Genomic DNA, 16104 nt, shown 5'->3' with positions numbered 1-16104 from the left:
GTATGGATGCAAATAAAGGTCTCTCTCCCACAGATACACTGGTTCTTTAAATTCATTCATTCCTTTGGGTGTAGGACTGAGAACATGCCATGTGATGCAGCACAAGTGCCATGAGGTAGGACAGGGTTTAACCCCCTAGTTCAGAGTAAACAGTCAGCAGTGTCAGGAAACAGAAATAAAATGTTAGAAATGAAGAAAACGTGCAGTTTATACTTTATACCCTGACTTTATACTTTGTTGGCGTGTCTTTGTTATGTTTGTTTGTTAGTTTATGGCTTGTATGGCTCATTGTGGAGGCTCTTTGAACAGCAGATGGCAGAAGCAGCCAGAGAATCGACAGACCACACGTCATCGGTGCCTGTACCAGTCACGTGACTACCGCGGAAGTCAACAAACAAATCAGGCTGCGAAATGTGACAACAACAACAAGTCCTTTTCTTTACCCAACTTCCCTCTTTCCTCTTTTAAGTTTCATTTTACTTGTAACCGCGGAGACGGCTTAATTAAAGCCTTATGCCTTACGTAGACTCAGCCGTGAGCATTGTGTGAACCGAGATTTTGTTAGTTTAGTAAAAACGACAATTTTTTCAAAATGCGGATCGATTCTCCTCCTGCTGGTATTAACGTAGTGCTTGTAATGGCATACGGAAGTCTGGTGAGTATGTTTGACATTGTTATTCAAAGTACTATCTAACTTTTTAGCTTTCTCTATTAATACCAAACGCAGTACAAAGCTCACAGTTCATATTGAATGCCACAGGTCACATGCTAACATTTAAGTGCTCATTTAGTCAAACGTAGCAGACATCTCACAGCACAGTTACCTCATCCTTTCTGCAATACATATGTGTACATGATGTTTTTGTGTGATTTAAATGTGTTAAATCATTGGGTGTGTGAGAGCAGCCTGCTGAGTAATGGTATGTTTATCAGTTCCTGTCCTAAAGAAATAGCACTAATGTTATTTTCAATCAATGAAATCAAAGTTTCCCAAAGGAACCCCCTACATTCTATCGAATAGTGCTTTTTTCAGGTATTTCTTGTCCCTTTCAGGTCTCAACATAGATGTTATTAGTTTAATACTGCTGTATTACTGTATTCAATTTAGGTCATTTTGTCAGGATTACATGTTGATGAGAGTACATTAACATCTTCCAGGTGTTTGTTTTGCTGTTCATCTTCGTGAAAAAACAAATTATGCGACTTGCCATGAAGTCTAGGCTTGGGCCACATGTCCCCATTGGTCACAATGCACCTAAGGTAAAAAGAACATGCTATTGTTTTGTTGTTTAGCTAAAACAAAATATTGTTTTTCCTGTGTGTATATTTGACAGGCTTAGTTTGTGTTGCAGGAGCTGAGACAAGAAATCGAAGCCAAACTGTGCGAGGTCCAGAAAATCCACTTTGAGCCTCGTCTGCTGTCTCCAGATGACGACAGGATAAAGCTGAGAGAACAGTCTGGTTAGCAGAGAATACAAACACACATAACTGCATAACTGAAACTATCCACATGAGTGGTTTTTTATGCCAGTGCACTGACAAGGCTGTTTGTTGCAGGTTCATATGACTACCTGTATAGGATGAAAGCACTTGATGCCATCAGAGACACTGGTAAGCTCTTCCTGTCACTGGACATCTTTTTTGGTTGTGGCACATAAAAATCATTCCACTGTTACAGCAACACCTTCATTTTCCCTTATCAGATTTCCCATTCCATGAACTGGGTGGAACATCCACAGCTGTTACCGGGAAAAGATTTCGCACCTGGCTTCTGCGGCTTCGAAATTCACACTGCATGTTCAGCGACAGCCACAGCTCGCTCATTGACATTGTGCTAGATGGGTACAATAAGGCACGGCACGGAGCAGAGGTTAGCTTCTCTGTCTTTGTGTGCACGCACCACAGATGCTAAGTTTCAATGTACACTTTTGGCAAACATATGAAGGTGTTATTTTACTACACACTTATGTCCAGCTGCAAATGGGACAAATATTCAGATTACCATATTTTATCTCATCTGACTTTCCTGAATCCATTTTGCTCAGGGAACAAGGCTGGAGGAGGGGCTGTATTTTCCCTTATTGCTTCTGTAATACCTTCACCCGACTGTGTTATTACGTCCTAGACTGAGTACAGCGTATCCTCACTAATGTTGTGCTTTTGGTTCCTTTTCATCTTTAGGCTTTTGAAGAAGCAGAATTTTTGAAATACCAGGAAGCTCTAACCAAACTGGCCTCTATGTACGTAAAGACTTCCTCACACACGTGTTTCACAGCTTTTCTTTTATGCTAATCTCCATCGTGGAATGTGAATTATGCAGAGAGAACAATCTGTTTCTCCCTGTGTGTGTGTGTTTCAGTATGAAGTCTCAGAGCAGCAGCAGTAGCAGCACTCCGAGCCAGCACCATCAGTCTGCAGCCAAAGACCTGACCGGCACCACCGAACCTGCTGGCACGTCCCCCTCCTCCTCCTCCTCCTCCCCTACCCAAACCACCTACCTCACATCTACAATGCAGCAGCGCAGCAAGAGGCCCAGAAACTTCCTGGAGCTGAAGAACTTTAAAGACAACTACAATACTCTAGACAGCACACTTTGAAAATGGTTCAAGCCCAAAGGAAAGGTCAAGGACAAGGTGGGATCTGCCTGTGGTTACAGTGCCTACAGATGCTTTTAGTGACAAAAAAAACACTGCCTTTACATATTAACACATATTGCCTGGCATATCAGACTACTGGCACAATGCTATTTACCTAAGTGTGGCTTATGTTTATATTATTGCATGCAGGTGAGCTATATTCGGGTAGAACTGCAATGAGTAACCACAGTAAGTTGAGTTTATTCGACCAAAACAAAAGTAGAATTTTGAGACTATGCAACAGCATAAGACAATCAGTATTTATTGCACAATGTAAGCGCCTATGCGCACTAAATTAACCAACTGTATTTTAATGTTAAGCCTATATGCATATTTGTAGAGGAAACCAGTGTTAATGATGACAATAACACTCACTGTATTTTTATGCCGTTCATTTGCTACAATGATGAAATTGGCAGCCTGTTACTTTTTAAAGCCTTGAATTCTTGTATAGAAGCCATACTTGTTTTTTCAGGAACTGTGACAAATAAGTGTATTTTTTAATTTAATCATTAACTTTCTTGTGCAATGTAATTTAACAGTATTTTAGATTTTAGATTATTTACATTAATGTACTCTGAATGTGAGGGTCTGCTTTTGGGAAAGTCTCGTTGTTGACACCCAGAGTATGTTTACGTACACATTAGGGTCCTGATTTTCAGGATTTGGCATTCGAGAAACCTGGTGAATCATATCACTGTATTCACTGTAAGAGTATTCAGGTTTCTGATCATATGTATACAGTTATACTATCTTCTTTGCCAGCAGAGAGCGTCCAGGAAGCAGGTCTTATTTATGTTTCTGAAATGAGGATAAGATGTTTTAATGTGTAGAACATAATCATGACACTGTAAAAATTCCAATATAATACTACTTGTGCACGTGTAAACATACTAAGAGTATCCCTTGGTATAGGAACTGTTTCATTCGGTATTATGGGTTGCCAGGGAGGCATTTTAATGCCTTATTGTTTTTATTTTTGTGGTGCTTTCTTTGCAATTTGCCATCCAAATAAAACTATGACATGCACTCAAGTCGTTATACAGTGTTTTTACATATAACCAGCACAAAACAGTAATTTGTGGTGCAAACAGTGTCCAGCAGAGGGCGTCGCTTACACAGATAGACGTGCCAGCATACAGCATGTGTAGATTGAGGATTTTATTGCGAAAACCATGGGAACAGATAAGAGTCACTTCATACAAAAAGCCCCTTTATGAAACAGTCTGTCTAGAGGTTTTATTTCATATAAATAAATACAAAGGAGAAAGCTGTTAGGTAGAAATGAAAACGTCAAACCACATTCATTATTAATAAACACACACAGGGTATTGAAATGTTTTGAGAAAAAAAATGACGCTTTTGTGGCATCTTCATTTTCCTTCTGCGTCCTCACAGCTTCATAAAGTGTCATAATTGTTGGGGGGTGGGGTGGGGGGTGCTAAAGACTGTACAGGTATTTAAAACCAACTTATCAGTAGCCTACTTATTCACAACAGAGCGTCTGCGTACAGGCTACAGTCAGTATTTACATGTCAAAGCATCACTATGCAAGTAGGGACAGTCATTAGTGACAGAACTGGGATCATCTAGACAAAGATTTCTACATGACAGGATGATGCTACATTGCTGTTTATGAACTTCATGATGCCCTTTGAAACTTTGGCAAAATGTGTCATCCTGCCCTTTGCAACACCAGCCTCATAAACTCAAAGGTCTAGATGAGAAAAACAGGGCAGGGCCAGGAAACACCAATGCATTCAATCTGCAGTTCTACACATACATGTCGATATGCCAAAGGTATCTACTTTAAAGCTGACATACAGTACACACACTTGTTTAATATGCACATGTGCGTGCTCAAAATACCACACACTTTCCTTCATGAGTGTTTAAATGACTGTTATTATAGCTGCAAATATAGCTCTCAAATATTCACCCCATCACACGATAGCTAGCAGAGCTGTTGTTTGCTTTGAGTCTGCACTGTGAAGGTCTTTTTTCCACGCAGTCACTTCATGACTTAATCTCAATGACTTTGATGAAAGGGAGTGGTTTGTTGGACGAGTTGGACGGCTTGATTGGTTTACTGTGGAAATCAAGAATAGATATTACAGCCAGGGTGAGTAAACATAAGCAGGAGATTCTTCCAGCGTGGGCAAGGCAGATAAAATAATATAATAGTAAGGTCAAAATAAGCTACCTGTAGACAATCTGAGGGTTGCGCTCTGATGAAAGGTAGGAATTTGACCGTTGTCCTCCCAGGAAGTAGTCCATCTGATCACGCATTTCTCGATTCTGCACAAACAGGAAGGTTTTAGGTGTCACACACCAGTCAGAATGTCTAAATCAGTGAACCTATTTGTCTCTGCAGAGAGGATGCTGAGCAGGATCTTTAGGTTCCTCTGAAATATAAGACAATATGCAGTCCTCACCTCAGCCTCCAAAAAAGCCACTTTCTCCTCCAGCTCCTTGATGACGCGGTCTCGCTCTTGGATCACCATGCGAGAGTTCTGGAGCTGAAGTTGAGCACAGTCAAACAGTGAGCGAGCCTTGCACAAATATGAACACTGAGACTACGTGTTTGCTTTATAGACTCTCACACATGTGCATCTCACCTGTTCAATCATGTGTCTGACTTTCCTCTGTTGGCTTTTCAGCATGTCATCCAGATGGTGGATCTTTTCTTTGAGAATAGCCACCTCCTTCTCCAACTGCTCTGCCCTAAAAATACACACAGACTGTCTCAGCACGTTGTTATCGTCACGGTTGATTGTGTGTGTATGTGTGTTTGTGTGTGTGTTTTAGCTAACCTTTGCTCCCCTCTGTGGCCCTCCTCTCTGAGCTTGCGCAGCTCACGTAGTTCATCCTCACGGTTGCGGATGGCCTCCCTCAGGGTGGCGCTCTCCTGCTCCATCCCTCCCAGCAGCCTCTGAAGCTCATCGATGCGCATGTCTTTCCTCTCGCTGGCTTCTTCTGTAATTTTCAGCTTCCCCTCCTGGTCGCTCAGACGCTCCCTAAGCCTGCTGCCTTCAGCCTGAAGAAAAAACAGAGGTTTAGTTTGAAATACGACAACAAGTGATGACAACAAAATTTATTCAAAAAAATGTCAGCAGGTAAAGACTGTGTTACCTGAAGCCTGTCCTTCTCTTCCTGGTGTTTCTTTTCTGCCTCCTGCAGCTGTGCATATAAACGCTTACTGACCTCTCTCAGCTTGGTTCTCTCAGCTTCATCATCTGCATCCTAAAAGACAAAGAATTAAGTGTTAGAGTAGCAATGTTAGATAAACAGATACTTTTATGGTGATGTAATAAACATATTGTTTTTGTCCCAGCTCTGTGAGCTTGGCTGTTATAAAGAAAACAGGCGTGTCAGCGTGCGTCACAACAGCAGTTGGATCTCGACCAGAGTTTCCCTCCCATTTCTGCAAAACCTACTGCATACCACCACACTATAGTGTGAGTCACAGATAAATGCCACTGTTAGTACAAAAATAATTACACCAAACACAATGGTGTGTCAGCTCTGTTGTTGTGTTGTGCTCTTATGCAGAAAGTGTGCAACGAGGCTATTAAAGGATGAAGCATCTGTGGAATGAGGAGGGCCTGAAAACAATAACACATGCAGGCAGAGGAACAGTGTGTGCCAGGTCACATTTTCATACACCCCGGGGTGCTATAAGCTGTATTCTCTATATCACATAACTCTTTCTGCCTCTGGGTGGTGATCATTTTACAGGTATCACATGAAAAACACTCACACACATTGTCCACACAGGGGACTGAGGCTATGACATGTACCCATGAGATTCAATATACGCTTTAAATGCAAAATGCAAGAAAGGCTCAGGAATAAATGTGTGAGACTGCTCACCTGTCCGTCAGCTTTAGCTCCACCTTTGGGGGCAGGCGAGGTGTTTTTCTTGAAGGGAATACCGACCTTCCACCCATTTGTTGTTGTCTGAAAAGAGAAAAGGAGGAAGTCGGTGAGGAAAGAGTGAACGACGCAGATGAGATGAGGAAATGCCAGCAAGCACGCAGGATGTGAGGGTAAAAAAAGGCAAAGGTTCAACAAAGCAGCACTGAAATGACCTGCCTTATTTTTGGCTGCCATCTGCTCCCTCAGACTCTTCAGGCAGTACCTCACCTGTGTGACCAACAGATTTATGACCATGAGTTTCCAACTTTATCAACAGAGACAGAACATCATGCAAGCAAGCAAATTCTTACATAATCCAGGGATCAGTGAGGGTTAGTGTTACTGTGTGTGTGTGTGTAGTGACACAGTCCAGAGACTGACCTCCTGTATCTGTGAAACCTCATCCGACAGCATCTTCAGGCTCTGTTGATGTTTCTGCTGCTCTTGTCTGCGGGCCTCTAGATACACCTGGAACAAGGCCGCACATTAAGGTTAAACATTCATTCAAAATCAGACAAAAAAAAACAGCAAACCTAACAAAACCTACCTTAATAACCTCCACCTGCTCCTCCCTATTCTTCACTGGCTCTGGGGTGAAAGAGGTCCTGTCACTGGCTGGCTGCACCAATGCAAAAGCACGTCCGATTGGCTGCAGATCAGACAGCAGAGAAGGGTTAACAAAGGAGCACCGCTGTGTTGCGTGAGATGTAAAACATCACATCATGATGAGGTGATCCAAAAGGCGTTGACTCATGCATGTGATGAAAATTGCGACATATAAAAAGACAGTCAGGAGTGTGTAAGAATCCTTATGAAACTTCTGTTAGGAATGTTCTGATGCAATTAAACTGTTGCGCTGGAGAATGAAGATCTGCGTGTGTGTGTGACTGCGAGCCTCTATAATCAGGAGAACCTTAATCACCATGGAGACTAACCCATGAAACCTCTGAGGCTTCTTTGGAAGCTGTCAGAATAACCATATGCAGAGAGAGAGAGGGTGTACGTGTGTGTGTGTGTGTGAGAGAGAGAGAGAGAGAGAGAGAGAACGACAGGACATGCAGTATGTGGTTGGGAGAGGTTATGCAACTCCAGCGCTCTGGTGGTCCCGCTGCTTTTAGTAGAACAATGGTTGTCTTGAGACATGCTGAGCGTGTGGGAACCCCACTAATGAAAAGCTGATAGCAGCTACGGCATGTTTGTAAGCAGTTAGCAACCTTTTATAGTCAGTGTGCAGAAACGCTGTGTGATACATGTGAGCTAATTCCTCTGGATCCAGATTAACTGTGTAAACTTTAGGATCTAACAGTGGATCACACGCACACAACTTCTCTTTTCTTCCTCCAACAAATAAAAACATAACATCACCAAAAAAGGGTGAAAAACACCTATGCTACCTTTGCTACTTGTCCCACTACTTTCCTGTCTCCCATCTGTTCTGCTGTATGAGTCCAGATTGTAGTTATCATGTGCAGGAGGTTCTTACCTTGTCCCTGTGCGGCTCTGTGCTCCGGGCTGCCTGGTTCTGGTCATGCAGAGTGAGTCGCAGTCGCCTGCACCCCTCCTGAAGAAGGCAATGAGAGAATATGAAGGGAATCCACAAAGAAACCGTTATGTGATGGAGAGACTGATTGAGGACTATTTTGAGGAGGAGAGGGGAAAAAGAGGAGGAGAGACTGAGTCATACTCACTGAATGAAACTGAGAAGGAGGGAGAGAAAGAAAGGGTCGTACGAGCGTCAGAGTGAAAGCAAAACCTTTTTCACAGTCGCACAGACACAGATTGTTTGATTTAAATTGTGTTCTGTGGACGTCACAGGGACTTTAGGCGGAAACTCTCCAGACGCCCACAGCCAATTGGAAGCAGTGTTTGGATTTCTGGGAAAGTGTAATGTCAAGCAGTACGGAATATTTCCATGGCAACAAAACCCCACAGTAGCCATAAACAATCTGGCACACTAACAATATAAGAGGGAGGTGTAGTAAGCCTGAAACAAAACAACACGCAGATGCAGCACTTTAAAAAAACACACACACAAACCTCACAGGAGGAGAGAAGACTCCGTAACAGGAAAAGTCTGGAGCGGGACGTGACTGGGTGTGTGGCTTCCAGCAAATGGAAGCCCCCTCATAAGAGACACCCAGTGACTGTCTGTACAAGGGCTAAGCGTGCGGATGTGAGGGAGGAGGTCAGAGACATTATATAACCGACTGACACAACTTGTTCTGTTTATTTTCTCGTGAGTGCTTATTGTGTGCTTCATGTGTCAAATCCAAGACACGGAGCAGGCAGAGATGAAACAACACACACACACACACAACCAGATGTAGGCTATCGGTGATATATTGGTTATGAAATACTAGGTCAGTGTGGAATTAAGTTGATTCTGATTACAGTGTGTGTCGTTTACACACTGATTTCTGTGTTTACTTGAGGTATTTTCCATGTTTATCCATTTGTAGCACGTTCTGCCTTTGCTTCCTTTTGGTACAGAACCTGCAGTGCATGAGGCTGCCATGTCCTGTTTTATAGAAGCTGAAAGAACAATTTCACGTTAAAGAAGTTTTTAACATATCAGATGACCTACGATGACCTTGAAAATCCAGATTTCACTAGCTCATCTGATGGTCAGGTGGTCATCTATGGGTTTAATTTAATTTATTAAAAGTTGCAGAACATTCATTGTAATAATAAGCAGCATACAAATTCTTTATTTGTATGCTTCACTGTCACGAGTACACACTTGGAGTCCTCTGGCTGCAGAGGCAACCAGCTAGTCAGGAAATTACATTCATCTATATTATTATTCATGGTGTGTTTCTTTTATATTAGGAGAGAGAATGGACACAACAAACAGTTGTATGAAAAAAACATTTGACTGCACTTTCTTATCTTATGTTTATCTTTCATATTGACAGACATATCACTTTCTTATCATTATGCCATAAAAGTGTCCCTCCCTCTGTATGGAAACCTTGTCTGATATGGAGAATACTGCTTGATCTCTACCAGACGGGGGTAAATGAACTGGTTGTGTTGCGTAACATGATGATGAAGAATGGTTGCCATGTGTACTGACTACAGAAGGCCTTCAGATTAGCTGGTTATCTGTTCAGGAAGTGATGGAAGAAAAGACAGAGAGACAGATGGGACTGAAAAAATGCAGGGGGAAGGAGAAACAGAAGTGATTAACTGCAAGAACAATAAAGAATAAAAGGCAAAGGAAGCAGCCTAAAAGCCAAGGTGGAGGTCCAAGTACAACAAGAATGAAACTAAAAAAAAACCCCTCTTGTTCAACATGCTTTCCTCTCAGATTGCAGACTCCAGGGCACACCGATTAAAGGAGGAAGAGAGGGGAGGGGGTGAGAAAAGGGGAACAGTGGGAGGGTTGTTAAAAAGGAATCCATCATTATACAACTTCTAGTCCTCCACAGACAAACAAAGATCTGCTAATCCCTGCTCTACCATGAGCTTTTTTACACACTAGTCTCTCTGTCTGTTTTTTCTTTTATATCCACTGACACACAAATATGCACCTTCAAAGACAACCTGTAATACTAGATTTCCCGGGAACACGGACAAAGGGACCAGTTGGATGCGCTCATGGACTGTGACGCATGCATGCACGCGTACACAAGCACACACGGATGTACACACACATAGAAACCACCTTTATAAAGGCAGAAACATGAAACTAAGCTCACACACACAGCTGGGTGCACAACAATGGGCACAAAAGATCATGGGGTACAGTCAGACTGAGAGGCTCAGAGGGCATGGAGACGCTTTTGTTTGGGACACCAGGAGGCTGTAAATCATCTGAGGGGTGACTACAAACTTGGGAATGTTGGTGGTAAACAGGCAGAGCTGATGAATGTGGCACTTAGAGGTCTTTAAAAAGTTTTAGCAGGTAGCAGCAAGAGTTACATCCATAAATAGTAAAACATCCTCCAGCGTCTTTATGTGCGTAGCTTCTGCATTCCACAAAAATTCCTGAGTGTGTGTGTGTGTGTGTGCACTCTGTGATAAATTAAATCAGTCTGCCCCTCTCTTCTCACACACGCTGCACAGATGTCACCTCGTCGTCTGTCCATCTGCAATATAAACCTCAGTTCTGAGGCAACAGGTGCGAGCCGACAGATCAGCTGCAGGTATCAGAGCAGAGCTCACACCATCACGGAGCAGATGCTTGTAAACCTGCTTTAGCTCTTTGTGTATATGGAACACAGTTCAAATGTCATGTGAAGGATCAGGTAATAGTTGATCAAAGAGTAAGCAAACATAACTGGGAGTTGAAACAAAAACTTTTTGTCCCTCACTCAATAACTACAAAAGTTAAACACCAACACTGTATCACTGCCAAGCTTGTTTGTTGTGAGCATTTACTGCTTTTCTTTAAAAGGAACATTTTGTTTTGGCCTGTTGTCTGTACACATTTTACGTACTGTACGTATCATTGTGCAGTCCTAGTTTTAGTTATGACCTGTCTTCTGTGTAAAAACTGCTTCTCTAAGGGTGAGCGAAGAGCGTTACACAAAGCAAAGGGTTAAAGTACAGTTCAGACAGGACAAACGAGCTGATGTGTAAAGCGATCTGTGTGCATTAGCATCATGTGAGAACCTGGACAGGTGAGGGTAAACGTTCAGTTCAGGAACACGGATCTGAGTCACGAAGTGAGAGTTCCTGTCAAGACAGATAACTGGCTGCTGCTGCGTGTCGTGTGTGAACCAGATGTGCTCCTCAACATATAGATGTGTCATAGTTCCCAGCCTGTGAGGTCACACACGCCTGACTGAGACTGAGGAGGAGGGAAGACAAAAGAGAATGTGCTGAAGAAGAAGAAATGTCTGTGGGGATAACTGCGGCCTTTTAAAGTGGTGGAACAACAAAATATTCCAATACTATTTTAAAAGTGGGACCTATTTCACTGTGTTGACTGTCTGTCCTGGTTTTTTTTTTTTGTTCCAGGAAACAAAAAAACCTCTGAAGGCTACATGCTACATCAGGCTCCTCCTCCTCATGTATCCTTTAATTCTTTTGTAGGTAAAAACAGCTCAGCTGCTTCTGAACATCAGAAATGCAAATGAACCTGCTGAAATTTGACTCTGATAAAGACACATTTGTTTTTCTGCATGAGGCTGATGTAAATGCGCCATCAGCCTAGATTAAACAGAGACTGACTCAAACACATTCGTCAGTGCGGTTAATCAGTTTATTAGGTGTGTGGTGCTGCCCTTTGTACACTTCGACCTTTCTGTCAGTTATAGTTACACAACTGAAAGTGACATTTAAATGTAATCTGGCTGTACAGCTCTTCTTCCACTTCACATTTTATTCAACATGATCATGGCTGCAGTGTTTATGTAAAATTACCTGAGCTCGGTGGGAGATGCTGAGGGGGAAGGTGAAAGAGTCATGTTGCTCCGTAACCTCATAAACCACAGCGCAGGTTAACAGTTTGCCTTTTCAGGGCAGGTAAATTATTAAGCCATTACTGCCACAGGCAGACGATAAGGCCCATCATCATGTGTGTGTGTGTGTGTGTGTGTGTGTGTGTGTGTGTGTGTGTGACATGTTATATGCACCAAAGTAAGAAGTGTGCAGTTTAATCCTGCTGAACCAAACTTCACATGCACAGGTGGTGCACACACACTGCACAGGCATGAGCTGCTTTCCCTGTCTGTCACAACTGTAACAGTAAGCCTGTAAATGATGTGGCCAGAAGGCAGGAGTGACAGACACAGATGTTATTTGGACTAATTCTGAGCCCTCTGTGGACACTAATGCTTTAATTACTACAAAGCCTGAGACTTATTAGTAAATACAGCACTTAGAGGAGATGAAGCCACTCAGATGTGACAGAACCAATCACAAAGATAGAGAGAAACAAAGAAAGAAGGTATGGAGGAAGGAAGGAAAGAAAGCTTTATATAAACTGAATAAATAACTTACCCCATTGTCTTGACTTCTGATGTCCTCAAGCGTGCACAGACTTCTCGTTGGCCCGTTCATTCTTCAATAAATAGCTACTCCAACAATAAATAAACAAATAAATAAACACGCAAAGCTTCCCTCCGTCTGATGAACTTGCCAGCGGGTCTCTGAGGAGCGTCCACGGTAGCGGCTGCTGTTATCAGCCCGGTGCGTGATGTGTCTGCTCCCTCCCCTCTCTGCAATAACTTTTCTCGTCACGTCACTGTGGGTGTGAAGCAGCCCGCCCACTAACCGAGCGAAACGGCCCAAATAGGGAACTAGGGAAATAGGGAATGTGAGAGAGGGAGGGGAGGGAGGGGGGAGGGTTGGTGTCCTACCTGCTCCTGGAACGATAACCTCCAGAAACCGAACGTCATGACGTCATGAGGAGCGGCGTCCGTTCATTGTTAATGGTATGAAAGAAGCGGGTCCTGCCGTGTTTGGTGCTGCCCTGGAAGCTCGATTCAACGATGTATTATTAATGAAGAAAGGTTTAACCCCTGACTGAGCCTGTTTAACAAGAGTCAGATTACAAAGACATGAAAACAAACAAACTCACTTCAGATTTAAGAGAATATTTGCAGATTATATCAAACTAAATTCAGCTGCAGCTTTATGTTTGTGGCTCATTTCATTTGATCCTTTGTTGCACCATTAATTTCCATTCAGCATTAACACTGTGGTCATTGCTTTAAGAAATGTACCACAGTGACATTATTTGCTTTGTGGGGCCTGATTTATCACAGTTCACGCAGACACACAATTCACACAAGAACACACAAGTTTAGAGGTCATACGGTTCAGACATGCAGCAACAAAAGAGGACTTCATTATCGGTTTACCTGTTTATTCATTTGTCTGTTTCTGTGTTTATCTATTTGTATATTTCTTTGTGTGTGTTTTAACTCTGTTTGCTGTCTGACTTATTGTTTGTTTGTTTTCCTGCCTCTTGATGGCTGTCCTTTCACAGACAAAACACAAAACAGCTAGTCACTGAATGAACAGTCAAGCAGTATGTAAGAAACATAACGTGTTTTTCTATAGATTAATTTCACTACAAAGTGTTGTTACAAACCTGGAAGTTTTCAGCCTACAACATTCTAGCAAATCATCACATTGAAGGAACAAACCATAGTTTAGAGTGAACGTCATGTTGGGTGTCTTTGTCTGAACAGCATGTTCATGAGGGCACTGAGGTCACAGAGATGACAACGTAACAGAGTGAGCCGCTGTTCCTCTGCTGGCATGTCGCTGATCGCAGCAGCAGCTGATCCAGACCAGCACAGACCTCAAATTGGATAAAGACTTTAACAGCATTAATGACCGCTGAGGAGCAAACAACAGGTCAGAGTGTCATGCAACAGATGCTGCTGCTGCAGAATCAGGAAGAAAACAGAGGGGGAGTGAAGAGGATTTTTCATGCATAAGTAAAGTCTGCAATAGATGACTAAATAAAAATGTAGTTAACCTTCTGTTTCGGACTGTTTAATGGTTGATTTATAATTTTGAATGAAGCTGCTCCAAACACACCTATGCCTCACTACATGTCTTCATGTGTCCAATTCTGAGCCACAATCATGTGTTTATCTCAACACCCTCAGACGCGCTGATCCAGAGATCAGACAGCAGGCGGTTATGAGAGTCTGTGTTTACATACATCCATGTCTGAGACTGGCATGAGTCAGAATCCTGCTATTCACACCTTTTTTCCTGCTAAACAATGAACCTGAAGGAGCCTTCTTTAAGCCTTAGTTAGTTAGTTAGTTAGTTAGTTAGTGTTTAAAGCTCCAACATGGAGGTTGTTTTTTTGTTAGAAGACCATAAACATGAGAGAAAAACTGCTCAGCTTGTTCACACCTTTTGTAGAGCTTTTTATGAGATGTTGATGTCTTTGTAGCAGCCACAGCTGAGGCCAGCCACTCACATGGACCTGAGGTTAATCTGGTGTACAAAGGTCAAAGGTCACTGTTTCCTCAAATAACATATTTTGATGACTGTCACAAATGTTTGTGATAAAATGATGTGATTACATTTTATAATTTCCCAACAGGTCAAACTCACTCTGGCATGTTTTGCAAAAAGACTCACCACATTACTGGAGTCTGGACACATTTACTCATCATCCTTGTCCATAATAATCACAAAGAAATCTAGATATCGTGCTGATAAGAGGTCAGAAGTGCACTGAGCAACACATAGTGAGGTGATACTTTCCCTGAAAACAACAATGACACAGTGTAACTGTAGAGTCATATATTCTAATTTAGTAAAGGAGGAACTTTGGTCAGTCCACTCCTTCCTCATCATCATCATCATCATCAGTGCTATGATGTGTCCTCTCCTCTCTTGTGGTGTGAAGCACTGTGTTTTTGAGCATTATTCTAAGGTACTTTTTTCCACTACCTGTTGTTAAAATTACTTTACAGTAGATTAGGACTTTGAAAATATATAAAATTGAATAAAATAAATGAATCTAGCTAACAGTATGTAAATTATTTAAGAATCCAGCTGTGATAAATACTGTACTGTCCTAGTTTAAATACACTGCTCAAAAAATAAAGGGAACACTAAAAGAACACGATGTAACTCCAAGTCAGTCACACTTGTGTGAAATCAGCCTGTCCAGTTAGGATCAACACTGATTGTGAATCAGTTTCAGCTGCTTCAGTGCAAATGGAACAGACAACAGGTGGAAATGAGAGGCAGTTATCAAGACAACCCCTATAAAGGAGAGGTTCTGCAGGTGCTGACCACAGACCATTTCTCTGCTCTCATCTATTAGGTACCGGGATGAGATCCTCAGACTCATTGTGAGACCATATGCTGGTGCAGTGGGCCCTGGGTTCCTACTGATGATGACAATGCTAGGCCTCATGTGGCTGACGTGTGTCAGCAGTTCCTGCATGATGAAGGCATTGATGCTATGGACTGGTCTGCCCGTTCCCCAGACCTGAATCCAATCCAGCACATCTGGGACATCATGTCTCGATCCATCTACCAACACCGTGTTGCACCACAGACTGTCCAGGAGTTGACTGATGCTTTAATCCAGGTCTGGAAGGAGATCCCTCAGGACAACATCCACCTTATCAGGAGCATGCCCAGGTGTTGTAGGGAGGTCATACAGGCACATGGAGGCCACACACACTACTGAGCCTCATTATGACTCGTCTTGAGGGAACTTCCACTCAAGTTGGATCAGCCTGTAATTTGACTTTTCACTTTTATTTTGAGTGTGGTTCCAAATCCAGAGAATGATTTGATAGTTTGATTTTGGGAGCAGTCATTGATCTCTTTGCCAGATGTGCTTGAATAAAACCATGGTGACATAATCTCAGAATGTCTGTACAGTTGAGCACAAGGATAGGTATTTATAGCAATGACGTATTAACATGATGGCAGACTGTCTGTCACTCCTTTTCCACCCTTATATACTGTAACGCACACCTACAGAAAACACATACATAGAGATGATCTGAACACTTGTGTTTCTGCATGTGGAACCCCTGGGGCCATATAGAAATATTTTCACACCTGCGGCATAGGAGTGTGTTCTTTGTGAAGTAATAGCAAACACACC

General features: G+C 42.4%; 2 protein-coding genes across 2 annotated transcripts; one reads left to right on the top strand and one right to left on the bottom strand.

Moving 5' to 3' along the window:
- Positions 1 to 364: 364 nt before the first annotated feature.
- ltap1 (lipid transport auxiliary protein 1) lies at positions 365 to 3665 on the top strand. Its single transcript, XM_028424908.1, has 7 exons — positions 365 to 655; positions 1159 to 1260; positions 1353 to 1461; positions 1558 to 1611; positions 1704 to 1870; positions 2182 to 2240; positions 2360 to 3665. The coding sequence occupies exons 1-7, from the start codon at positions 593 to 595 to the stop codon at positions 2595 to 2597; spliced, it is 792 nt and encodes a 263-aa protein (XP_028280709.1). The 5' UTR covers positions 365 to 592; the 3' UTR covers positions 2598 to 3665.
- Positions 3666 to 3855: 190 nt separating this feature from the next.
- Positions 3856 to 12714, bottom strand: tuft1a (tuftelin 1a). The gene is made up of 12 exons (XM_028424907.1): positions 12504 to 12714; positions 8038 to 8115; positions 7102 to 7203; positions 6936 to 7022; positions 6732 to 6782; positions 6510 to 6596; positions 5769 to 5879; positions 5450 to 5673; positions 5255 to 5360; positions 5072 to 5155; positions 4840 to 4934; positions 3856 to 4725 (listed from the first exon to the last, which is right to left on the bottom strand). Exons 1-12 carry the CDS (start codon positions 12561 to 12563, stop codon positions 4653 to 4655), a joined length of 1158 nt encoding a protein of 385 aa, XP_028280708.1. The 5' UTR covers positions 12564 to 12714; the 3' UTR covers positions 3856 to 4652.
- Between the last annotated feature and the right edge of the window lie 3390 nt (positions 12715 to 16104).

Source organism: Parambassis ranga, chromosome 16 (assembly GCF_900634625.1).
Source record: "Parambassis ranga chromosome 16, fParRan2.1, whole genome shotgun sequence".
Taxonomy (NCBI): Eukaryota; Metazoa; Chordata; class Actinopteri; family Ambassidae; genus Parambassis; species Parambassis ranga.
The sequence above is the reverse complement of the archived record's forward strand: the minus strand, read 5'-3'. Positions and strand labels throughout refer to the sequence as shown.

What these genes read in the sequence shown, in the direction of transcription:
- ltap1 (XM_028424908.1), top strand. Translation starts at nt 593, where the DNA reads ATGCGGATCGATTCTCCTCCTGCTGGTATTAACGTAGTGCTTGTAATG. An exon ending in TTGGTCACAATGCACCTAAG is followed by an intron (nt 1,261 to 1,352) that starts GTAAAAAGAACA and finishes TTTGTGTTGCAG; the next exon opens with GAGCTGAGACAAGAAATCGA. An exon ending in CTAACCAAACTGGCCTCTAT is followed by an intron (nt 2,241 to 2,359) that starts GTACGTAAAGAC and finishes TGTGTGTTTCAG; the next exon opens with TATGAAGTCTCAGAGCAGCA.
- tuft1a (XM_028424907.1), bottom strand. Translation starts at nt 12,563, where the DNA reads ATGAACGGGCCAACGAGAAGTCTGTGCACGCTTGAGGACATCAGAAGT. An exon ending in AGATGGCAGCCAAAAATAAG is followed by an intron (nt 6,597 to 6,731) that starts GCAGGTCATTTC and finishes TTCTCTTTTCAG; the next exon opens with ACAACAACAAATGGGTGGAA. An exon ending in GGCCACAGAGGGGAGCAAAG is followed by an intron (nt 5,361 to 5,449) that starts GTTAGCTAAAAC and finishes GTGTATTTTTAG; the next exon opens with GGCAGAGCAGTTGGAGAAGG.